The 26,665-nt window shown below is 37.0% G+C and overlaps 1 protein-coding gene across 1 annotated transcript in view; it reads right to left on the bottom strand.

Annotated features, from left to right (window-relative positions):
- The window catches only part of NAALADL2 (N-acetylated alpha-linked acidic dipeptidase like 2), a 1,044,682-nt gene that overhangs the window by 225,696 nt on the left and 792,321 nt on the right, over positions 1 to 26,665 (bottom strand). The window contains exon 11 of the mRNA XM_036755686.1: positions 16,647 to 16,793. Coding sequence (XP_036611581.1) covers positions 16,647 to 16,793 — 147 coding nt within the window. The remainder of the gene's footprint in view (positions 1 to 16,646; positions 16,794 to 26,665) is intronic.

The raw sequence follows: 26,665 nt of genomic DNA, 5'->3' as shown, positions 1-26,665 counted from the left end.
CCCCCCCCCCCAAAAAAAGATTATTGTGTATCTTCCCCTCTCTGAATTTAGGTAGTATAGTCCTTGTAAGACAAACAGACAGTATATTTCTGGACCTGTACTGGAAAGTTTCCAACTTGGGTCCCACTAGCACAGACTTGAAGAACCTTTATTTAAGTCAGAAAGCAAAATAAATTTAAAAAGTGTTAAATCAGAAGCGAGCACTAAACAAACACTGGCACAAACCTCCTGGGGGTTGGAGGCTTTGAATCCATCCTTGTCATTTCTCCAGCAAAGCCTTGATACCTAGAAGGTACTGCTTCAGTCACACACACACACACACACACAAAGAATTGCAGAGAAACTGATTTTCTTCTCCGAATCAAGAAAGAGGAAATCTCCTGCTTTGGCTGGAAGTCATGGAACCACATGAGTCAGGTGCAGCTGAGGGCGGCTCTTGCTTCTATAATTAGTCTGTCCATAGGACTGAATGTCTCCCTAGCTCTTGTCCTCCGTCATTTTCCAGCAAGACCTGTCCTCTTTTCAAAGTGAAGGCATGAAAGCTGGAATCATGCTAAAACTTCTCTGTGATATAATCACATAGAGAAAATGACATGGAAATATACCTCCCTCTCCCCAAAGAATGTCATTAATATGTAGCAGCATTGCTAGTAATTATTGAGATCAACAACAAATATGTAATAACAACTTCAAAAGACCTTTCCATAGAGACTATGGATAACTTAAGAGGGACTAGAATCATGGAGAGAATGACTAGCTATAATCTGGAAGAAGTAACTGTCCTTCGATGGAAAGAGACTTTGATGGCAGAAAGGACTAAGAGAAATCTCATTCCTAAGAGACTAAATGAATAACTCTTAAGGAAAGGTCTTAAAAAATATTTCTGAAAGAAAAAAAACACACTGAATTTAGCTCTTACATTATGGAGAGGCTACTTAAGAAATTTTAACTCTCATTCTGACAAATCTGAACTGTGGGACTGTTTGCAGAAAAATAAGTCTTCAAGTAGCAGTTTGGGGTTGAAACTATCTCTGGATGAAATGTTACATGATACACAGTTGAAATATTAGAATATTTATTTGTATTATAGTCTTAGTAAGCTATATAACCAGTGACATCAAAGTATATTTAAGACGGTGAAAATAGGAGGTTTGAAAAAAAGAAGAGAGGGAAAGATTAAGCAAAAAAAAATCATTTCCAATTTATTTTATACACTGAAGTGGGAGCTTAGAGTTAACGCCAAGAGATTGTGGGTTTCTACTAATTTATGAGGAAATAATAGAATATAACTACTGATTGCCTTAGAAGCCTGCATAAGAATTAATAAGGAAATGTGCTAGTAGCAAATTGAATAGTGAATGTTAGTGTTGTCAACTAGAACATATACGAGAAATCCTTAAAGAATAACCTGTTACACGTGAGTCTGTCATCTCTGAAACCCAGTTATTTATTATTTATTATATATCTATTCAGAAAAAAATTTAAATGAACAAGTATAAAATGCTACAGATAACTGTTCCCCACTATGTGCCCTACAGCAAAAAAGCTTGTATAATAGACTCCTAAGGTAGGACCACACAAAGATAAAAGCTGGTAAAGAGTTGAAGGTCCTTGTGATTCTCGAGTATTTCATTGTTACTAACCCAACTCTGTGAGCCTTCAGTCTCAGGTAGTTGTGTGTGTGGTTTTTTTCCTAGTACCTCCCTTGAGATGATGTCTATACTCTGGTTCAGGGATGAGGAACCTGTGGCTTGGAGGCCACATGTGTCTCTGTAGGTCCTCAAGGATGACCCTTTGAATCCTAGAACTATACTTGAGGACCTAGAAGGACACATGTGACCTCCAGGCCAAAGGTAACCCACCCTTTCTCTGGCTTATTATCTCTTTGTGAATGATGAGGTCTTTTATTTAATAACAAGTCTAGTTTAATCCTTGTATATTTGGCCCTCAAAAGATAAGGCAACATTTTTATGGTTTGAAAAGGTTTTTTCCCCTGAGATTGAGATTTACAAAGAAACTGTAAGGAGAAATGTATGCATTTAAATCATAATTTTACATAATTTTATGGATATTACTTTTTGATGATAAACAGATTGGATTAGGAGGTTGGTGACTTTTATCTTATAACTTAAAAAATCTGTCCTAGGCATATCAGATCAAGAAGATTGCGTTCAGTTATGGCTATCACATTTTAGGAAGAATATTGACATTTTTAAGAGAATTAAGAGGAGGACATCTGGGATAGGGAAGGACTTCAAGACCATTCGATTTGCTACTAGCACATTTCCTTATTAATTCTTATGCAGGCTTCTAAAGCAATCAATGGTTATATTCTATTATTTCCTCATAAATTAGTAGAAACCCACAATCTCTTGGAGTTAACTTTAAGCTCCTACCTCATATGAAGACTGGCTGAAAGAACTGGGGCTCTTTAGCCTAGAAAAGAGAAAATATATATAAATGAGGAGGGTGAATGACAGCAGTCTTCAAGTATCTGAGAGGTTGTCATGTGGAAGAGAGTTTCTATTTGTTTTGCTTAACATCAGAGGACAGAAATAGGAGCAGTGTGTTGATGATTTAGAGAGGAAGATTTAGGTTTGATGTAAGGAAGACCCCAATAATTTGAGCGATCCAAATGTGGAAAGGGCTGAATAGGGAGGTAGTGAGTTCCCTTTTACTGGGAATCTTTAAATAAAGCTGGATGGCCGTTTGCGGATGATAGCTATACATATACACACATACACATATGTATACGTATACACACATTGATATGTGCATATACATATGTGTACAAATAAGCAAATATGTGAAACAACAGAAAGGTGGTAGAGTATAAAGACTATAAAGCTGAAGGATTTGCATTCAATTTGCCCTTTGTTAGTCATGTAACTAGTTAATATCTCTAGGTTTCAGTTTCCTCAGCTGTCAAAATGAGGAAAGAATGACATCTGAGAAAAATTATAGGTGTTCACTCATGATCCCATGATCCTACGTGGAATTTTTGCTCATGAATGGGCTGGAGTAGACGAGAAAGAGAGAAGGTAATAAGCTTTTAGATAGCACCTACTACGTGTCAGGTACCATGACAAACGCTTTACAAATATCTCATTTTTTTCCTTGGAACAAGGTGAGGTAGATGCTATTATTTTTTGCATTTTACAGATTAGGTAGCTGAGGCAAACAGAGGTTAATTGATCTGCCCAAGGTCATACCGTCAGTAAATGTTTGAGGTCAAATTTGAACTCAGTTCACTATTATTGTTGAACCAGTGCATCATCCACTGTGCCACCTACTACCTACCTCTAAGATGGCTGCTAAGGTCCCTTCCAACAACGCAATTCTATGAAAATATTTTTTAACAATTATAACAGTATTGGAATGTTTCTCTTCTAAAACACTGTAGATGTGAGAGTTTAGTTTCTGTTGTACGTGTTCTGTTCTACTTATTTAAAAATTGAAAGGTCACAGTATATTATGGTAACATTACCTTGTTCACTCAATTAAGAAGCAATTAATAAACATTTATCAAAGCCAACTTTCAGAATTCGTTATTTGTACTAATCAAGACCTAGCTGTAATGTAAAATACCACTTATGAAAAGTAAAGATGTGAAAATCTCCTTGTACTTGGCTCTGAGTATGTTTTTCTTACTTTGTTTACTTATTGATAACAGGTGAAGAATGCATTCTTGAGATTCAAAATGTTCTCATTTTATAAGAAGAGAAGGAAAATTAGGCCTGAATTATTTCAAGGCTAAAGCTATTGACAAAGGACAGAAGAAAATCAAACCTCAGTGAATGGTTTTTTTCCCCTTCTTTCCACAGAATTTCTTCTGTTCCATAGAAATTACACTTACACAAACATCCTTAAGTAAAGGTGAGGACAGCTGTAGCTTCTGGAGAAAACAAGATGAAAATGGAACATTTTCATGAGAAAGCAGGAAGCAAGAGGCCTTGGATTCAAACATGTTCTTTAGCACTGATGAGGCTGTAAGCTCATTGTTATGATCTACATTTCTTTGGGGTACCTAAAAAGATACTTGCTGATAAAACTGTTAGCCTCTCTGAGTCTGTGTGTGTGCGTGTGTGTGTGTGTTAGCTTCTCTGAGTCTGTGTGTGTGTGTGTGTGTGTGTGTGTGTATGATTGTTGAATCTGTAAAACAGATGTGGAACAAATTACACTCTGCATGTAAACAAAAAGCTTCTGATATTCATGCAGTGGACAATGAGAGACAATCATGGCCAATATTCATCCCAGGCTCAGCTGCATAAGAGTCAGAAATAATGTTTCCTTCTAGGGTACATTGTGTTCAACATGTGGATAATTCAACTGATCTTAATATTTTTTTTATTTATCCCAAAATTCACAAGAATTAGGGCGATAAAAACACTGAATCAACCTAGGCACTGGAAGAAATCAAACGAAATCATAAGCAAACAACAGAGGAAGAAAAATGGGGGTGTGGAAAATAATGTTGTCACCTCTCCAACCTCCATTAATTCACAGGATCATCAGTAGAGCAGGAAGTGACCTCTGAGGTCATCTATTCCAGCACTCTCCTTTACAGCCAAGGAAATTGAAACCTTTAGAGATGGAAGCACTTGTCAATGGTCACATAAGGTATGAGTGGCAGATTCAGGATTTCAATTTAGGTGCCCTGCTTCCAAATCTAGGACTTCTAGGGGAATACAGTAGCCAGATAATGTGGGGGAAAATGACCAGTTTAGGCTCCCTTGGCATCAAATTAGTTCACAGAGTAAGAAAATTAAATGAAGTAACACAGATGTCATATTGTAGAGAATAAGAGAAGGAAAAAAGAATCAATGTATCCTAGAACCAAACTCTTCAGTGTGGAAGGAAGCTTCGAGGTTATCAAAGTCATCCTCATCATTTTAAAGATAAGAACGCTGAGGCCAAGATAGGTTATGGCCCTGCCTGAGGTCATAGCTAATTTATAGCATAGCCAGAATGAGAACCGAGACCCCAGCTCCTACTCTGGTACTCACTTCCATTGTATCTTGAGAAAAAACTCACACTGTCAACTGTGTTATCATTCTTGATGCTATTTTTTCCCCATGTTTACTTAAAATTTAATCACTATTTTAGAATTTTTCTCATATACTCTTTTTGCTTCTCAAAAGAATGACATGTTTTAAGCAATATTCAGTAAGGAGATGTCTATTCCAGTAAAATTTGTCTTCCATATCCATACGAGGATTTGGCAGGTGGCAAGACACATCTATAATTCTAAATGTCATTTCTTTTCCAAGGTGTGATACAATTATTTATTTCTCAAATTTCTAACATATTAATGGTATTTGAAAATATCCTTCTTTAAATACACACACATATGTGTGTGTATCTAGATGGATAGATAGTAGTTTGATAGGTAGGTAGGTAGATAGATAAGTTAAAGTCAAAATATCCATCAAACAATATTAAATATCCATTTATTTGAGAAATAAAACAACTGAGCATTACAGTTTGGGTAAAGTGAGGCTGGCAAAACACAAGGATAAGATAGCGTAGTGGTACAGTAGAAAGAATGTACAGGACTTGGATCCAGGAGATGTGGATTCAAATCCCAGGCCCAGGACTTAATAGTTTGTGTGATCATCAGCAAGTCACAATCTCTCTGGCCCTTAGGTTCCTTGTATGTGAAATGAGGTTAAAAATACATGGTCAAACTCAAAGGGATTCTTTTGAAAAATCCTTTGTGTAAAACCTTAAAGTGTCACAGAAACATGGATTATTTTTATTAAGAATTTTTATACAATGTCCCAGTATAGTATATGTCAATAAGTGAACAACTAAATTAAACACCCTGGGACCTCATCCAATCCGTATCTAGGACAATAAGAATTTTTTTTATACTGGGAGGATTTCTTGGTTCCTATCCAAGGGTGATTACTACTGAAAGCCCAGTGGACCTCATTAGAAGAGGTTTCACACATAGTATAGTCCCAGCATGACTCAGTTTCAAGGATTCTGGGTACAGAGTACCTATGCATATGTTACATGTGTATAGAACTCATATTGGACTTTCCAGAGTAAACATTTTGATGTTACAAATTGTAGTCAAAGACATTAGACGCAGTGACCTTTCTTCCATGAGGTTCTTCCCAAGTTATAATCAATTTAAAGTAAGATCTTTTGAAGCACTGATCTGAATCATAGGTTTCATTCTTTGATTTTCCTCTAATATCTCATATGATTTGTTTTTCCTCCTCAGGTTCCCACCAGCAGATAACAACTTGAATAGTATTCACTCCAAGGATGACATTTCACATGATAGAAATTTTTTTCAATATCATTATGGAAACTCAAATTGCCAAAGGTCACACAGCAAACAATCAATCCCACTTTCAGATGCAGATCCCAATATAATACCTTCTGCCCTAAGTCAGCACACATTTCTCTTTTCCACCCCAATCCAACTACTAGAGATGAGAAGTGGCAATAGCTAACTCCCATTCAGGCATTTTTCCTCCATTGAAAGTTCATAGCATTGCCGACCCAATCTAGACTCTGGTGGGTCTTGTATGTTGTTAATTAGTTTTTCAGTCATGTCTGACCTTTCATGACCTCATTTGGGGTTATCCTGGCAAAGACATTGGAATAGTTTGCCATTTCCTTCTCCAGCTCAATTTACTGATGAAGACCTGAGGCAAACAGGGTTAAATGACTTGCCCAAAGTCATGCAGCTAGTAAGGGTCTGAAGCTAGATTTGAACTCAGGAAGGTGAATCGTCTTGACTTCAGGCTTGATACTTTATCTACTGTGCCACCTAGCTGTCCCTGGATGTTGTAACCTAGCTCCCAAATCACTCTCACTATTTTCTCAAAGAGTTCAGTACCTGGTCACCATCTTTCTCTCCTCTTTGACTCCTGCTTGTAATATTAGGAGTCTCCAACACCCCACTCATAATCCGTCCGACTCTCAAACTTCTCAATTCTTCAGCCTCTATAAGTCCCAAGACCCACTCCTTCACTCCATCTGAGCCATTTATAAGAAGGTCATAGTGTAGATCTCATCATAACTCATCTGTGTTCCATTTCCCAAATTAACAATTTTGAAATTCCTCTATTTGATCATAATTTCTTATCATTCCATCTCTCCCTATGCCTCACTCCTCCTAAAGCCATTCTTCAGCATCACAAAAAATCTTTAATCCCTCTCCCACTCTCTTTTCTCAGGCCATCTTCACTACTCTGATTCCACTTCCTTCCCTCCCCAATCTTGATCCTATAGTTTGCCAATTACCCTCTACATTTTTCTGTACTCTAATATCTCATTTTTCTCCTTACCCTATCTCTGCTCACTTCTTGCTAATCCTCAGCCCTGGATTACTCTCAACCTCTTCCTCATCCATTCTGTGACATCTTTATATATAAAAAAATTATTCATTTATTCTAACATTCTTTTTTTAAATTTTGAGTTCCAAATTCTCTCTTTTCCTCCTGCATCTCCTCTGCCCACTCAGAAGGCAAGCAATATGATATGAATTACACATGTTAAAGCATACAAAACATATTTCTATACTTGCTTTGTCAGAGACTTTTTTACTTCTCCTGAAAGATAATAGATTTTGCTCCAGACCCTTATTTTAACTCTGTCACTGTGTCTTTCTACTTCAAGTGCATCTCTTATAAACATCTCTTATAAACAATCTCTAATCCATTCTGCTATCTGATTCCATTTTATGGGTGATTTCACCCCATTCACATTTATGATTACTGTGTATTTCCTTCTATTTCATTTTCTTCTGCTTGTCCTTTTCTCTCTCTTTTTATCTTGTCCCTACTCAAGTTTATTTTGCTTCTGACCATTACCTCCCTTAATCGTCCCCTCTCCTTTCTATTATCTTCTTTCCCTCCTATTTCCTGTTAGTAAGATAGAGTTCTATAATCAACTGAATATGTGTGTGTGTGTGTGTGTGTGTGTGTGTGTGTGTGTGTTCTTGCCTCTTTAAACCAGTTGGGACGAGATGGAAGTTCCAGCATTGCCTGCCACCCCTCTACACTGTAAAGGCCTTTCCTTACACTGCCTCTCTTATGTGAAATAATTTTCTCCATTTTTCTCCTCTTTTCCTCTTCTCCCAGTACATCATTTTTCTCACCTCTTCAATTTTTGGAGATCATTCTAATATAATCAACTCACATCCATATCCTCTATGCATATTCTCCTCTGACTCCTTCTAGTTGCCCTAATAATGATAAACTTCTCAGGAGTTTGGAGTATACATACACTTAGGAGTGTCTCATCTTCCCAAATAGGAACGTAAACAGTTTAACCTCATTGAGTCCATTGTAATTTCTCTTTCATAGTTACACCTATTTATACATCTCTTAAGTCTTGTGTTTAAACATCAAATTTTCTATTCAGCTCTGGCCTTTTCATCAGGAATGCTTAGTCCTCTATTTCATTAAATATCTTTGTCAGTGCTCTAATGTTTATCCAGGAAGGGCTTCTAATGACCTGTATCCACAAGTGCTAGTGCTCTTTTTGCCCCTAGATCTGCAACCAGGACTCCTGTTCCCTTTGACTAACTACATGTTCTTCTTTGCCCTCAGCTGTGACCCAGAACTGCACATTGGCAACAGAGTTGCCAACTGGTGCTGGTTGCATACAGTGCCAGCAAAATGTCTATCCTTTATGGAATGCTCTTGTGGCAACCACTGGAGCAAGTTAACATAAAAAAGGCAAGCTCCTGAGAACACTAGAATATCCTTTCTCATCTTTTCTCCTATTGACACATTTTCATCTGTGAGAGTTAAGAAGCTTCTTAAGTGACAGAGATGAGAGTTAGTTTTAACCCCAGTAGGGCTACCGGTAGCTTACAAATTGTACTGCAGGTTGAGCAAGGCAATGAATGTAAGATCAATTAAGCTTAGGCCAGTCCTGAGGTGATAGTTAAATATCACTGCTTGTTTCCTTCAGTCAAGAGATTTAAAGTGATTCTTGAGGAGCCTGTACCTAGTGACATACAGTAATCACCACCTGCCACTGAGACATTCAAAATGCGATTTAACAATGAAATGATTCCTAAATTAAGTAAAATTCAGCTGTTCACGTACTCAAGAAAATAATATAGACTCAACGTATAATCTATGAATTACTTTGAAAAAAAATCCATTCTCTCTGTATATATAGTTTGGCAGGTTTTACATTACACATCAAACAGTTACCTGGAGGCTAGAATTAAGAGGGGAAAACACACTAAGATATGACATATCACCTTAAGGATTACAGTTAATACTCAACAATGCGACTCAAGAAGATGAATATAAAAAATGAAAACTCAATCTCCTTGGTTTCTTGTCATTAAATTCCCAATTCGCTCTCATCAGATAAGCAGGGAAAGGATATGGACAAATTGTTTTTAAAATAAGAAATCTCAATTATCTACAACCATATGGGGAAAATATTCCAAGTCACTAATAAGAGAAATGCTAATTAAAACAACTTTAAAGTTCCACTTCACACTCCTCAAATTGGAAAAGATGGTGAAAATGTAAATAGTCAATACTGGAGAGACTGTGGAAAGACAGAAACAATCAGAAACTGCTAAAGCTGTGGATTGACACAAATGTTCTGAAAAAAACAATTGGGAATTATGGGTAAAATGTCATAGAAAGTTCTAAAGTATAAGAGTTCAACATGCCCTTTGACCTGGTGATATCATTATTGGGTCAAAGGAGAGCAAAGAAAGGTCCTTTATATAACAACATATTCAGATTAACACTGCCATGGATAGCTCCATCACCCCCCAAAACGAGCAAAGTGAGTACCCATTGATTAGGGAATTGATGAACAAAAAGTACCAAATGAAGGCCATTAAATATTATTAAGCAGTAAGAAATGAGAGAGATATGAGAGATTAAGAGAAAAAGTAGAAGATTTGAATTAACCAATATGGATAAAAGCTGAACCGGGGAAACAGCATGCATAACGGCAACAATAAATTTAAATGAAAACACTTAAGGGGAGATGAATGAAGGTTAAATTAATTTGGTTCCATAGGATGGATGATAAAACATCTTCCTCTTGGGAAGGGTGGGAGAGAGATAGATTATAGGTGCTGAATGTAGCATACACTGTCAGACACAGTAGCTAGGAGACTTGGGTCTACTTGATCATTCTTTCTTGTAAGAGAAGGCGCTATGACGAGAGAGACAGAAGAAGGCAGGGAGGTCATAAAGGATATGTCCAAAAATGACCATTACTTTTTAAAAAATTAATGAAAACATCAATGTCCAATTCTCTCTAGTACAGAATTCATTATAAATCCCCCCTCTACAATAACTTGCATACTCAATTATCTTAGTATCATGAAAATATTACATGTTTCATCTTCATGATAGATACGAAGAGTAAAAAAGTATAAAGTATAAAAATAAGGTAAGAAGACTCCAACTCAACAACAAAGATGGGTAGCTGAAAGGATGGCTATACCTTGATGTACTGAGGGATGCAGTTTCTCTGACGTGCCCTACAGATAGTGAATACTCTGATCTGGTAGAACCACTACATGCAACAGATGTTAAGTGACAGAAGAAATGTACGTTGGACCACCAGCCTGTCATAAATATTGCATTCTTAATCAGAGAGCATCTGTTTTTTCATTTCTTTAACAGCCATCTTCTGCATTGTATTTAATCGGAAACAGAATGCTTCTCCTAACAGGTGCAACAGTGTTTACAAATTGAAAACCTTCTTATTTAAATACAGCTCAAAACCAGAGATGTTTCAATTAACAGGGCAATATCTTATGAGGAGGAATCATTTTAACATTTGGCAGATCCATAGATTGCTTTGCATTTGTGAAATTTAATTATTGGAGAATTAGCAGTGCAGATGCCAAGGAAAGCTAAGGATAAGAAGAGATCCAGACTTCCTCTCTTATTCATTTTATATGCAGCTGGAAAAAAAACGGTTTGAGAAAGTTGGTAGCAGATCTGTAGATAATAGAATATACTGCAGATTGATATTAAACCTCCTGAAATGTTTTGATTTGAACCAAAATAACTTTTAGATCTAATAGTATAGCAATGTAAAAAAATCATTTCTGGACCTGGTAGGATTACATTTACTCCACATTTGAAACACTAACTTGCATCAGTGAGCTTACATATAGAATAAAGCAGGACCTTGGAACCATGACATCCCTAGTCATTTCATGTGTATAAATTACTTAGTTTTGTTTTCTTCTTTAGAAATATAGGCAGTATAATATGGAGTGGCGGTGTAGGAGGAGAGGAAGAGACCATGGTTTTACATAAGTAATTTAGACTTCATGGAGCAAGCTATTCAATGTTTTATAATCACTGATAATTTCCCTTAGAGGTTGAAACCCAAAGCAAAAGTTAAGTAGGTTTGCTGACCACACACTGAAATAGTAACATTCTTCTTTCAAGATGTTTGGCAAACAAAGCTCTATTAGCTTCCTTGTCCTTCTTGCTTTGTAAGAATTCCTTGGGGCAGCTAGGTGGCACAGTGAACGGAGCACTGGCCCTGGAGTCACTTGACACATTTAGTATATGTGTGACCTTGGGCAAGTCACTTAACCCCAATTTCCCTGCCTTCCCCCCCTGCAAAAAAAAAAAAAGAGAGACAAATTCCTTCTTTTACATATTCCCTTAAGGAAGAAGTAGAGACAAGGTCATGGGTTGGACTCAGTGTATCAGTAAGAGGTAAACATGAGGAATTCACATGTAAGGCCTTCTCATGGAATTCATAGCTGCTGACATTTGCAAAGTGTTTTGCATAAGTAGTATTTTTTGGTCTTCACATCCATCCTAGAAGGTGAGTGCTATCAATATTATTATCTCTATTTGACAGAAAACAAATTGAAATCTTTTTTCCCTACTTCCCTTTATATTACTACTCAGAAGATCATTACTACTCAGGATGATAGAGTAGGGAGATGCAATACAGGCCAGTTTACCTTTAACTAATCCAACAAAGATTCAGAAAATCCACCAGATTGAACCTGATTGCAAAATCCAAGGAAAAGTCACAGTGAGTATTTTTTTTTTTTGCAGTCCAGGACTTCCAAAGGCTTTCATGAAATGGAGGACCTCTAAGCATTCCTTAGGGAGAGAGAGAGAGCTAAGCAGAAACTTCAAAAAATAAACCCAGGAGTCAAGAGGTATATAAAAAGATAAATATTCAGGTCACATGATACAGGTGTCTCCTTAGAATCCTAATATCATCAAGGATCATAGAGAAACATAAATATAACAATCAACCTATTATTACCCAAACTTTTAAAGAAAAAAAAAGGACATAAGAAGGTCCTATTTAGGTTACCAATACAGTCTTGATACTTAAACTAGAAGGAGTCAAAATGGTAGAATAAAGTTATACACCAACATCCCTAATGAATATTAATGAAAAAATGTTAAGTATTAGGAAGGAGATTATGGCTACATACTACAATGATTATATGCTATGACGAGGTTCAATTTATACCAGGAATGTAGGATTCATTCAATGTGAAGAAAAACTGTCAAAATAGAAGAATAACAAAAATTGTGATTATATGAATAGATGCAGAAAAAAGCTTTTGATAAGATGAAACATTTGTTCCTATTAAAAACATGAAAATAAATAGATCTTTCTTTAATACAGCATATGGCATCTATTTAAAGCCAAAAGCCAGCATTATATGTAATGGGAATGATTTTGTTTTGTTAGGAGATATGATGGTTTACTTAGAGAACCCTAGAAGATCAACTAAAAATAATTGAAACAATAACTACAATAAAGTTTTAAGATATATGAAAATCTAGATAAATAATTAGCATTTCCATATATTGCCAACAAAATATAGAACCAAGAAGAAGAAGAAGGAGAAGGAAAAATTCTATTAAAAGAAAGATCAACAATGCAAAAAATGCTTGTGAATCTACCTGGTAAGGCATATATTAAAAAGTAGATGAGTATAATTACACTCTTTATAGAAATAAAAACAGATTTCAGAAATTGGATAAGTGTTCATTGTTCTTGGGTAACACAAACCAACATAATAAGAGTGACGACACTTAAAATTAAATTATTTATTCATTGCTATGCCAATGAAGCTACCAAAGGACTACTTTATAGAGGAAAAAAATGAAATTCATATGCAGGAACAAAAATCCATGAATCTCATGAAATTTTTTTAATGGTAAGGAAGGAGTCTTGGCAATATTGAATCTCAAAGCATACTACAAAATAGTAATCCTCAAAACCATTTAGTGCTGGTTAATAAAAAGAAAGGTCAATTAGTGAAATAGATTAGGTATATAACACATAGAAACAAAGAAGCACAGTTGCCTAATATTTGATAAACCCAACGATATCAACTATTGGGGTAAAAATTCAGTAATCAATTTTTTTTTTTAATTCTGGGAAAGCTGGAAAGTAGTCTAGCAGAAACTAGTTATAAACCGTTCTCTTGCACCAAATGCCAAAATAAGATCCAATTAGATATATAATTAAACATAAACAGTAACATAATAAAAAGAGTAGAGGAGGAAGGAGGAAAAAAAAAAAAACATCTTTCACATTTCTGGACAGGAAAGACTGCATGGCTACCTGAAGGGCAGAGAGATTGCATAAGATAAAGGGGACAGTTTGATTATATAAAATTAAAAAGATCTTTCACAATCAAAACCAATGTACTAAAATTAGAAATAAAATATGTAATGGGGGTGGGGAGTTCCCAAAGATATATAATAAAGTTCTTGATTCAAAATTATAAGAAAACAAGCCATTTCTTAACTGATTTGTAATAAAAACATATAAATGGGAAATTTCCTAGGGCAGAAAGTCAAGCTGTCAATAGTTATATGAAAATCTGCTCCAAAACATTAATAATTAGAGAAATGCAAATTAATAAAACTCTGAAGTTTTATCTCAAACTCATCAGATTAAAAAAGATAAAAAATAGGAAAATAACGAATGTTGGATTGCAGGGAAATAAACTTTTTAATGTACTGTTGGCAGGGCTGTGAATTCTTCCGGACATTATGGAAAGCAGTTTGGAACTATGTTCCACAAGTAACTAAACTTTTCATCCTTTTTGATTTAGTGATACCAGTATTATGTCTATATTCCCAAAGACATTAAAGAAAGAGGAAAATGTTCCTCATGTACGAAATATTTAAAGCAGCTCTTTTTTCTCGTGTTGTCAAAGAATTGGAAACTAAGGAGGAGTGCCCGTCACTTGGGGAATGACTGAAAAAATTATGCCATATGAATGTAATGAAGTACTGCTTTTGTACTCTAAGAAATGATGAAGGTTTGGCCTCAGAGAATCTTGGGTAAAAGCTGTATGAACTGATGCAAAATGGAGTGAGCCAAACCAGCAGGACAACTATACATAACAACAACATTGTTAAAAAGAAGGACTTCTGGTCATGCAATGGCCAGACACAATTCCAAAGGACTAATGAAGAAAAAGGCTATCCACTTCCTGACATGGACTTAAGTAATGGACTTAAGGTACAGATTTAGAAGGATATTATGTATGTAGCCAAAGTAAAAAAAAAAAAAAAAAAAAAAAACTAAAGAGGCAGCATCCTTCTATTGGGTAATGGCCAGGCAAATTGTTATCTATGAATGTAATGAAGTACTATCATGCTTTGGGGAATGATGGAGATGGCTTCAGGCAAAGCAATACAGTAATAAGTTTTTGCATGATTATTTGCTACAAGGTTTTTATTTTTCCTTTTTTAAAATTTTACATGGTTTGGGAGAGAGATGAGGATAAGGAGAGGTAGGAAGAGAGAATTAGGTTTTTGGTACTTAAAAAAGCAAAATAAAAATTTTAAAAAGACATTACTTCCCTCCATTTTCTCTACAATTCAACCATACTAGACTACTTTTCTGTTCCTTCCACATTGTTCTTCATTTCTCCCCCCCCCTCTCTCCTTTTGTCTCTCTCTTTCTCTAGACACACACACACATTCATATACATAATACATATATGTTTCATTAAGTATTTTGAATTACATGTAAACTTTTTAACATTGATTTTTTTTAATGTTGAGTTCCAAATTATCTTCCTTCCTCCTCTCTCCACCCCTTGAGAAGGCAAGCAACATATCAATTATACATGTGAAATCAAGCAAAATATACTTCTAAATTAGCCATGTTGCAAAAGAAAACCCCTACTAAAAATAAAGTTTAAAAAGTCTGTTTTAATCTGTGCTCAGAGTTGATTAGTTCTCTCCCTGGAAGTGAATAGTATTTTTCATCATGAGTCCTCTGGAATTGTTTTGGATCATTGTGTTGCGGTAGGTAAGTCTTATACAATTTAATTAAAATATTGCTGTTACTGTGTACAGGTTCTCCTCATTCTACTCACTTCAGTTTGCATGGGTTAATTTAAGTTTTCCTGGGTTTTCGATTCTTCACTTCCAATCACTTCCTTTGCATTGGATACTATCCTCTTTTGCAGAAATATTCCTTCTTCTAATCTCATTTATGTACAAGTTTTTGCTTCAAAGAAGGGCTGGGAGGTAGGAGCAGTGAAAGTCAGTTAAAAGTAAGGAACCACTGCTGATATGCAATTTATCAGAAATTAGAGTAATCGTAATTGTCATAACAGCAGCTAACATTTTAAAGAATGCTTTAAGGTTGGCAAAGCACTTCACACATATTATATCATTTGAGGCCCACAACAATTCTCAGGGAGGTCCTCTAACACCTATTTCACAGATAAGGAAACTGAGGCTGAAAAGATTTAAGTAGCCTGCCAATGTCTGAGGTAATATTCAAACTGAGGTCGTCCTGACTACAAGCGCAACATTCCATGTACTGGGCCATCTAATAAAGCCTATATAAAATCAAAATAACCAGAAGACCATGATTAGCTTTGGAAAAAATGTAATTTGAAGAATGGAGAGATTACACAGACCAAGGTAGGCTAATAATTATCAGATAATATAAAATTCAGTGATCTCCTAATAACCCATCAAAAATGCACAGTTGAATTCTGAAGGTGTAAGAGAAAGGAGGAAGATGAATATAGCTGTACAAACACTTACCTTGGATTCAGTCTTAAGATCCCTTCTCATCCCCTCCATACCAACAAAGGCAGTAAGCTCGGGAGCCCATTATAATGGTGAGAGATAAGCCTTCTCACAGCATGCCTTGCTATAACTTGTAGATTTATTAAGGTGCATCACGAATTTGTAAAAAGAATGCAGCCATTGCAAAGAGCTATCTTTTGAAGTGGTAGGTAATTTACAAACTTGGTGTAGCTAATCCACAAGAGTTACATTAATATACAACATGCAAAACACATTTTCCCTGGGGCTCAGCGAGGAGAATCTAGTGCACATGTCATCTGTTTCTGTGAATGCTGAAGATTACAATTATGTTTTGATGTTAATCCAACTTCTGCAAATTTCTTGTTGTGATGGGCTCTATGAAAATGTGAGTGACAGGATAAATCTTTTTAAATTGAATACAATACCACTGAAAAGGGCTGATGTTTTCAAATAGTGTACCCAGCCTCTGGATGCCTAGAATAATTGACTAAGTGAATGAGTCTCTACAGTGACCTATTTGGTAAGAGGAAAGAGGAGCAGGGGTAAAATCACATTCTGCATGCTGTTTACAATGTCATGTTCTGAATGTACAGCAACAATCACCTCTAATGTTTTGAGGTCCTCATAGACAACCTGCAGACTGGGAGTTCCGAGGTGGTTGATGAAGAAATCTCCATCTCCTTGCATCTGCACAGAACTGAGGTTGGCTTCTGGGCACTTTGTTCTCCAGGAGCAGTTGAAATTCTTTTTCTGAAAGTAGAAATTAAAATTGTTCATGGAACTAATGGTAACAACTCATCCCTTCATTATTCTCCCAAATCAGTCTTAACTTTGATGGTGGTTATTGCTCCTATGGCATTTTCAATCAATCCACAAGTATTTCTTAAATGATGAGTATATACTGGGCACTGAGCTAGGCACTATGAAAACAGAGGCAGAAGTGAGCCCTTGTCTTCAAGGATTGTCTGTGTTACAGGGGGAGACAACTGTGTAGATAACAGCTATGTGGAAAACAAAAACTACGTAGGAGTAAGGGATGATCAGAAAAGATTTCATATAAAATACAGTACTCGAGTTAAGTGCTGAAGGAAACAGGGAAGGAAATTCTTCTGAACTTTTTAAGAGTTCAAAATGGGCATTTTTAAAATATGTTTCCAAGAAAAGCAATTTCTAAATTAAAAAAAAGGTTAGATCTCTGAAATATCGATTTCTAGAATTCTGCTACATTCCTTTACACCATGAAAGAGAGCCATGATGGACAGGTTGCCTTGGGCAAACAATAGCCTCTGGCAAGACTGGAGTTCAAATGTCACATGGTATTTTCTAGCTATGGGACCCTGGGCAAGTCACAGCTTCTCTGAGCCTCAGTTTTCTTATCTGGAAAATAACAAGACTAGAGCCTATATGACAGCACTTAGAAAGGATCTCAGTGATTATCTAGTCCATCCTATACCCAAATCCCTTCTAGAACATGACCAACGAGTGGTCGTCCAGGCTTTGCTTGAAGATCTATGTAGTAAGAGGGACCCTGCTGCCCATTCCACTTTTGGGCTATTGTACTGATTAGGAAAATCTTCTTTACATCAAGTATAAATTTGCCTTGTTGCAATTTCCACCCTTTTTTCTAGTTCTGCCTTTTGGGTCTAAGTGGATGGAGGTCCTCCAATCCTATCACCATGAAATTAAAGTTGATTTGGCTCCTTATACTCTCTTGGATTGCTCTTTTAAAGGCTGAGCCTCTAATTCAGGAAACTACCTCCAGATGGTACAAGGGAGGGCTTAGGAAAGTTTATAGACTTTCATCACATTTTCTTCTCATTCAAACATCATTAATGATGTTTGAGATCACAAGGATTTAAACCACAGACTCTGAACGAAAAGAATGTTTCTTCATTAAACAATAGGAATACAAAACAGATGAGTAAGTTGCTGGAAGAGTTATGACAGAAATATCATTCATTCATTTGACAAATATGTATTTGGTCCTTATTATCCACCCTTTATTCAAGAGGAAATTCATAAAGAACCACACATTAAGAATTTAATTAGATGATCTCTAAGATTTTCTTTTTGTTGTTCAGTCATTTTTCAGTTGTGTCCAACTCTTTGTGACCCCATTTGGGGTTGTCTTGGTAGAGATAATGGAGTTGTTTGCCATGTCCTTCTCCAGCTCATTTTATAGACAAGAACACCCTGATGGAAACAGAGTTAAGTGACTTGTCCAGGTTCACACTGTAAGTGTATGAGGCTAAATTTGAACTCAGAAAGATGAGTCTTCCTGATTCCTAGCTCAGCACTTATCCACTCTGCCACCTAGCTGCCCTAAGATATTAAACTCTGAATCCCATTCTCTAGGTCCCTATGATGAGTGTCTATCTTAACACATTGTAGTCTGTAATCTCCCTTAGACTAACCAATAAATAAGGTGTTTCCAGACCTTTCCGGGCCATGTTTGCTATTTTGTGACTTTGGGGCACCAAGTGGGCTGCCCTGCTCTCTATTCACTTTATATAATGAAGCTCTTTCCATTGACTTAGTTATCTACAGTAGCCTGGCAAGCAAGAGGATCAGCACCCAGGCTTGAATTGTAAGGTGTCTGAAGTAACTTACCAAAGAGATTTACAAGGCTAATGAAGTTTATTGGCTTATGTCTCTGTGTGTGTGCGTGTGTGTGTGTGTGTGTGTGTGTGTGTGGAGAGAACATTTTTATACCATAACAGCACTATTGTTTTAAGAATGAATAACTTATTTTGACTATTATAAATACCCAAATTAACTATAAAGAACATGTGAAGAAAGATTCTATCTGCATCCAGAGAAAGAACTGATAGATGTATAGAATAATTTTACATATGTAATATATATATATATACACATACATGCATACATACATACGTACACATACACTTATATGTGTCTAATGGTAGCCATCTCTAAAGTGGGAGGGGGCGAGAGGGAAAAAAAAGTAGAAAAGGCAGAATCTGAACCAAGGTCCTGCCTCAAGAACCAGTGTTATCCCACTGTATCAGACTGCCCCGAGTACACAGGGGTTTCAATTCCTTCAGTTCAGCTCCACTTAGAAAACCAATATGGAAGGTCTAGAATCTATACATGCTGACCCCCTGCAATTGTTGGGATGGTTAGCCTTCCCTATGTCTGATCCATCAATCATTGAAAACAGAAACTCACAAAGAGTTTGGCAGCTCACTACCTGGTCAATCCCATCATTAATCCGTTAGGAAGGTGCCATCATGAACCAGCATCATGTCTCCGTATCTCCCATTCTTGCTTAAATAACATTTCAGGAGGCATTATGATATCACAGAATAACAATCAGTAATGCTGGTGTTCCTATAGCCAGCCACCGCGCTATACATGTGTTATCTCATCTGATCCTTACGACAATCTTGGGAGGGCAGTGCTCTTTATTATCCTCATTTTACAGATGAGGAAACGGAGGCAAACAGGGTTTAAGAGACTTGCCTGGGTTCACACAGCTTCTGAGCGTCTGAGGCTAGAATTGAACTCAGGTCTTCCTGATTTCAGGCTCTATTCACTGCCTTACCTAAATGCCTCAATCATACAATGGATAGAATGTTAGACTTTGAGTCAGGAAGATCTGAATTCAAATTCTACTTCGGATATTTAACATCTGAATGACCATAGATACGTCAGTGACATCTAAGGGTTTCAGTTTTCCCATCTGTAAAGAGGAGATAATAACAACTGCAGACCCCATCTCACAGGTACTATAGCGGTGATGCCTACTCCCTCTCTGTGCACTCCCAGCTTGGGTCCCCAAAGGGAGGCTGCTCCCCTCAGTTCTGGGGTACTTTGAGAGTCTAGGCCCCTATTATTGCTCAAGAATCATCACAGGTGTGCTGCCCATTAACAGCAGGCTTGCTTGGCTCTTCTCAAAGGCATTTATTAAAAATGGCATAATACAAACAGTAGCTACAAAACACCTCCCCCCACCTCCACCAGAAACCTGGGACATACTTCCCTCCAACACATGCATCTGTTCAAAGAGTAGATGGGAAAACAGAACACAGTGATAGGGCAGTACACAGGGAGGGAACACACGTAGCCAAGACTAGACCACAGTGCCCCGAAGGCCTCCAACAGCTCCCCACTGGGCACACTGTCTCTAAAGAGGGGGCTGCTCAGCCCGGGCCCCAGTGGCTGATCCTTTCTACATCTCAACTCTCTACTGCCATGCCTCATGCTCTCTTGAACCTGTACTTGGGTCTCTTAGGCACAAAACTTTCTTTTCTGCTGTAGGGCACTTCTTTGAATTTCTTACTCTCTCAGGCATATCTCTGGTCCTTTCACTGGGCCTCAAAATCTCTCAAATTTACTCTTCACCTGTGGGTGAGTAATATGCTATTAGACATCCTGGCTGCTAAGAGGGAGGAGACAGAGAAAACTCTTCTTCCCTCTTTTGCAGGGGTCTAATTTCATAACTGCTCAGCCTTGGCTACTTCCTCTCTGGTACTGCTAGAAGGCTTGCTTTTTAAAAATAGAGGCCCAAAGGGCTTGGCTGATTATTTCAGTCAATCATGATATGTTTCCAATGTGGACCAGTTGCTTTCATCCAATGACCAAGGCCATACATTTTTCTCAGATTGCTTAAGAACTTCCTCCATACCTTGGTATGGGGTTGTAGAAAACTCCTCAACACCTTCTTTAAACACTGTTAACGATTGTTAAGGGGTCCCCGAACTTGGTTGTTTTTATTTTTTCTGAATTGCCATATTTTCCAGAAACATTGGACCCAGAGCATGCAGGAAGTCCTGAATGTGTCAAGGATGAAGACTCTCACCTGAACTGATAGAATCTATTGCTTGCATCCCACACTGGACATACTGTGTGTCTTCGGTAGTCAAGACAGGAGCCAAACAGTCTGTACTAGGCTTGTGCAGCTGGGACCATTGTAGATAAGGAGACCATCATATAATGGTCTAGCACATAGATTCCCAAAGTGGGCAATACCACCTCCTGGGGGGTGCTGGAACAATCTAGGGGGGTGGTAGTAGCCTTGGTTAGAATTGGAGGGCATTTAAAAATAAGGGGGCAGCGGAAGCATAAGGAAAGATAAGAAAAGTTTGAAAAACTGTTCATACATGGTTCATCTGTTGTGTAACAGAGTTAAAGTCATAATGATTATACTATCTTCCAAATTAAACACACAAAATGCAAGTTATAAATGATCAGTGGGTAAGTCTGCCAACAGGTCTTAACGAGCAAGAATTGGCAGGCTAGTATGTCACGCATTGTCTGGAAGTCCTGCATGCATTGGCAGGAATATGTGTGTATGATGAGATTGTTTACAATATGATCTTATACGTTTATATGATGCAATATTGTGATATCAAAATTTCAGTGCATGAAAAAAATCCACAAATTCAAAATAAATTATTAAATTTAAGACATGTGATTTTTAAAATATATTTTATATTTTCTTGAAATAACATAAATTTAAAAAAGAAGTCAAAGGGTTAAAGAAAGTAAATTTCCAGGGGAGTGTTGAGTAAATTTTTTTTTTTTAAAGAGGGCAGTAGGGAACCTCTGCTCTACCAGTTCCCAAAGGAAAAGAATCTTACTTTTGGTATTGATTTGCTCCTCCCCTTTGGGTGGAGTTTTGCCTTTTTCTTACCTTTACTACAACTTTCCCCTCCTTTCCCCATGCCATGCCCATTTAGGTGGAAATTCTGTTATCTCCTCCTTCTTTTGTCTTGCTCTCATAAATATGCAAACATCTGCATGAATTGTGAACTCTTTGGGTTCCACAAGCACCTTCTTTTTATTCTTGTAATAAACCTAGTCTTCACATAAGTTTTGGGAAGTTGTGATTGCCTATTGACAATATGTAAAACACTCTGCAAATTTGAACTCACCTTATAAATGCCAGTTATGAATATTATTTTATGATTTCTACCTGCCAGGATAGCAGCAGATTTCCCAGGCTCTTTTCTCCCACAGTATATTTTACATGAGCCAGAACTATTTTTTTTCTCCTCTATTGAGAATAAAAGCTTCTATAGAAGAATTTCCCCATATTTAAAACAACAATTAACAGGGGCAAAAACCCATTCACGGAACACTCTCAAGCAATAAGCCTTTATTAAGCACCTACTGCATGCCAGGCATTGTACTGGGAGATGGGGACTAGAAGATTAATATGAAATTTCTGCCATCAGGGAGCAAAGCCTATAGAACAAGATTGATTTGCTCTACGCTGTAGGTACAATACATCTCAAGGATAAGATAAATTTTCCTAATAGTGTAGTGGGGTACCAAACAGTGGGCAGAGTGACATAACAGGTGAAAGCTCATTCAGTTTACAATCAAAGGACTCAGGTTCACCTCTGGGCTCCAGCACTTAACAAATTAGGGCGGTACAATAACTTCCCCTTTCTAAGCCTCAGTTGTTTCATATGTAAAATAAGGGCCTGGGGTAATCTTTAAGGTCCTTTTCCAGCTCTAATTACCCAGATTAGCAGAATGGGAAGGAAGACTACAGTTATCTGGAAATTCTGGAGGGGCAACCTAGGATATCATTCATTTATTTGTTATATCATCAATTTATCTCACAAATTCCTGATTCTAAGAGCTGGGCACTGTTCATTGAATAATAAAAAATTGTAGCTGCAAAGAACCCTTTTCACCTACCAGAAATCTGGGACACGCTTTCCTGCAAAAACCCACATCTGTGCAGAGTAGACAGAAAAACAGAATAGAGAGGGAATGGGACATATCAACTCCTTCCTGACTTCCTGATTCCTCAGTCATTAAAATTTACTCCCTTCATTCATTTTGTATTCATTCCATATGTGTTTTGCCTTGCCTTATCTGTATGAAAGTTTTGCTCAGCTGACTGTAAGATCCTTGAAGGCAGGGAATGTTCTGATTTATTTTTTTAATCCAGTTGGCTGGGCTTATACAGTACTTGTAGAATGAATGAATAGTGACAGACTTACCAAAATAATACAGTTTAGTTTTTAAAAGATTAATTACTAGAGATATTAAATATATATATATATATATATATATATATATATATATATATATATATTAATTGATTTTCAGTGGAAATAATAAAGCCTGATCTTTCCATTTGAGAACCTGGTGGTCAAATCTTAGCAAGGAAGAGCCTACAAACAAATCCAAACTGGAAGCAGGAGAAGGCATACATAAGGCAGAATTTTGCCACAAAGTAGTTTTCAAAATATATTCAGTAATTAGGCACCTTGCAAACAGGAAACAAAGAACTTATCTCTGTAGCATAGCAGTATATAGAGGGATGGCTATAAGGCTTTTTTTTTTTTAAGCTAATGAAGGATTCCTGAACCCAGAAGTAGTAGAGTGAGGTATCTAGAAAGAAAAAAAAAAGCTGCTAACTTACTGGATAAAGTTCAGGTATGGAGTCAGGAAGACTCATCTATCTGAGTTTAAATCTGGCCTTAGACACTTAGTAGCTGCATGACCCTGAGCAAGTCACTTAATCTCTGTTTGTCTTAATCTACTTGAAAAAGAAATGGCAATCTACTCCAGGGTCTTTGTCAAGAAAACCCCACGGATGGTGTTGTCGATGGGACCATGAAGAGTCAGAAATGACTGAACAACAACAAGCAACAACCTTGCTCCCTTGGAGCCTTAAATTGTAGGTCCCCACTCTGCCCAATCTCATAGCTACCCTTTGCATAATGCTTAAAAACAAAGCCTGACATAATGGGAAGAATTCTGAAATTTGGAGTTGGAGGATTTGTTTTCAAATATGGGCTCTGTAACTTATTACTTGTGTGACCTTGGGCAGACTCTCTGAATCTCGATTTCTTCTCATATAAAACGAGAGGACCCAATATTGATTCCTCTGTTGGCATGTGTGTATATATATATATATGTATATATATATATATATATATATATATATATATATATATATATATATATATATATATATGGGAGAGGGAGATATATATATATACACATATGTGTGGGGGAGAGGGAGAGAGAGAGAGAATATACATTTGTGTGTATGTGTGTATCTGTTTATTTATTCCCAGGTAAAGCAAGGGGCTATATTAACAGATGATGAGGCTGATGTGTTGATTATAGTCTTTCTTCTCCACATCAGTTCCCAGGTAACTACAACAGCACACCATGTTAGAATGGAATTCTGTGGCCAAGAATAAAGTCTGTAATAAATATATACAACAAATGAATGTTTTTGCTTAAGAAGTCAGTATTCCCTTAACTTGGACAATTTTTACAATGGCTTTTTGAAACAGCATAACCATTTCATAAAACCGAAATGAGACTACATGACCATTTAATGGGCTTCATCCTGCATGTTTAACTCCCCCAGTCTGTACTATGCTTAAATTAGGGGTTTTTCAAAACAAAAAGATGGCATTGACTCAAAATTAGTCATTGTAAGCTTTGTAATGTAGACTTGCTCTAAGATTTCGAGAACCCGCCCACTATATTCTTCTCTCGTTCATAAACACAGTTTCCCAACATGCTTTAATACTTTGCCTACTTCTGTTTGTCCTCATCGTTACATAAAGTCTTTCTTCCAACAAAAACTGCCCACGCTCCATTTTCCAAGACAATTCAGACCTCAACTCCAACCATTCATTGAATTCTTTCTTTGCTGTGATGGCCATAGAGAACTGTTCTGAGTTCACGTTATCCTTTCAGCAATGGCCCTCCTCAGACAATTTCTCTAGTCTTTATTCAAAGCCCTTGTCCTTCTTTCCAGCGTTGCCATGGCTACCCCTAACCTCAGGTTTAGCCTTCCTAGTCCATCCCTGATTTTAGTCCATTTCTGGTTATAAGTGACACTCATGCTTCTAACACCAAAATCTAACTTTTGTCCTTGGATTAATCTCTAACCCTTTGGATATTTTTGTATTATCATTAGTGATAACTAAATTTACACAGTGCTTCTGGGTTTGCAAAATACATTTAACATTTTACTTGATCCTTACCACCACCCTGTGATGTGGGTGCTTATTCCCATTTTACAGATGAGGAAGCTGAGGTTGGGATACATTAGGTGACTTGCTCAGGGTCACAAACATGGTAAGTGTCTGAGGCAGGATTCTAGTTCACTTCTTTCTGACTCTTTCACTGACATTTCTCTCCTCCTCTTATTTCTTTTTCCCATGAGAGAAAAGGGGAGTGAAAAAGTAAGGGACTCTAAGTTGTTAACAATGTTCTCTTCATTCCCTAATCTGTTGCTCTCCTTCAGACTTCATCATGTCCCCAGGACTCTTTTCATCCTGCAAGATCACTTCAGCATTGGTTCTCACATCCCATCAGTCCCCTCTGCTCCTGGGATCTCTCTGAATGGAGGGTAGAGGACTGGAAAGTGCCTTTGTAGATCTCCATTTAAGGACGGCATCCACATGAACCATCTCTTTATTTCTCATCCAGCTGCTTATCCCAGATAACAACATAAATATTTGGAGCTTTGTATCTATTCCTTTATCTAAATCAGTGATACACACAATACACATAGATGCAGATATGGATACATATGTGTATATATCTCCGTATAGCTATAAATATATGTGTATATACATACATAAATATATGTATATGTTTATACATGTATTTATACACACAAATATAGATGCACAAACACATCTGTGTGTGTGTGTGTGTACACACACATTAGCAAAATTTTGATTCCATCAGGCTGCATTGATAACTGTATTAAAGAGCCCAGAGCTGAACACACTTCCCTGGGACACTGGAGACCTTCTTCCCAACTGAAATTGTACCAATGACTGATAGGCTTTTTTCTAATAGTTCAAATGTCTCAACCCAATCCTGGGCTAACGCAGAAAAACATCTTTCAGGAAGACAACCTCTTAATTATGGAAATTAGCTAAAATATCCCAATACCAAGATAGTTGTCAAATCTTGCAAATATTGATTTAGTTCCTTAATGTTTCTCTTGCATGGATCTTGTTTTCATAGGTAATTTTTCTCTTAAGGGGTGTGTGTGTGTGTGTGTGTGCGCACGCACATTGCATACTGGAAAATAAGCTTGGTACTCAGCTGTGGATTCTGTTTTGGGTTCTACCTCTGACCTGCCATGTGCAATTAAACAACTCACATCATAAACCAATTGGTTTGACATCTCAAACCAATATTAAATTGTTGAAACCATCAACAAACAAGAAAATGGATTAGGCATGGAATCAGAGACGTGCCAGCCCCAGGGTTGCCAGCTTCCCAGGAACATGTTTTTCAGCATCTGAATTATTGTTAATATTCTCTTCCACTCACAGGCAAGAATGTTTGGATTTAATCTTGGCTTAAGGCAGGGCAAAATAAAATGCAGAGATTCTACTCAAGAACTATGGAAGTTGCTTTTGTTCTATGATTTTGAAACTGAAGTCACTTTAGCTTACTGGGTCTCCATTTCCTCAACTATAAAATGAGGGGTTTGGAAGCTAAAAATTCTCAATTCTGAATGATCCCTTAGATATCTTCCAGATCTAATATTCTGAGTGTCTCATGACCTTTGTAATTAGGTTCTATACCTAAGGGCCTTCTGGTCTTTCATATTCCCTTTCATTTTAGTGGATTATACAGTGACCATCCAC

The sequence above is a fragment of the Trichosurus vulpecula genome, chromosome 4, assembly GCF_011100635.1.
Source record: "Trichosurus vulpecula isolate mTriVul1 chromosome 4, mTriVul1.pri, whole genome shotgun sequence".
In the NCBI taxonomy this organism is placed as follows: domain Eukaryota; kingdom Metazoa; phylum Chordata; class Mammalia; order Diprotodontia; family Phalangeridae; genus Trichosurus; species Trichosurus vulpecula.
Note: the sequence above shows the minus strand (reverse complement) of the source record. Positions and strands in the feature narration are given on the sequence as shown.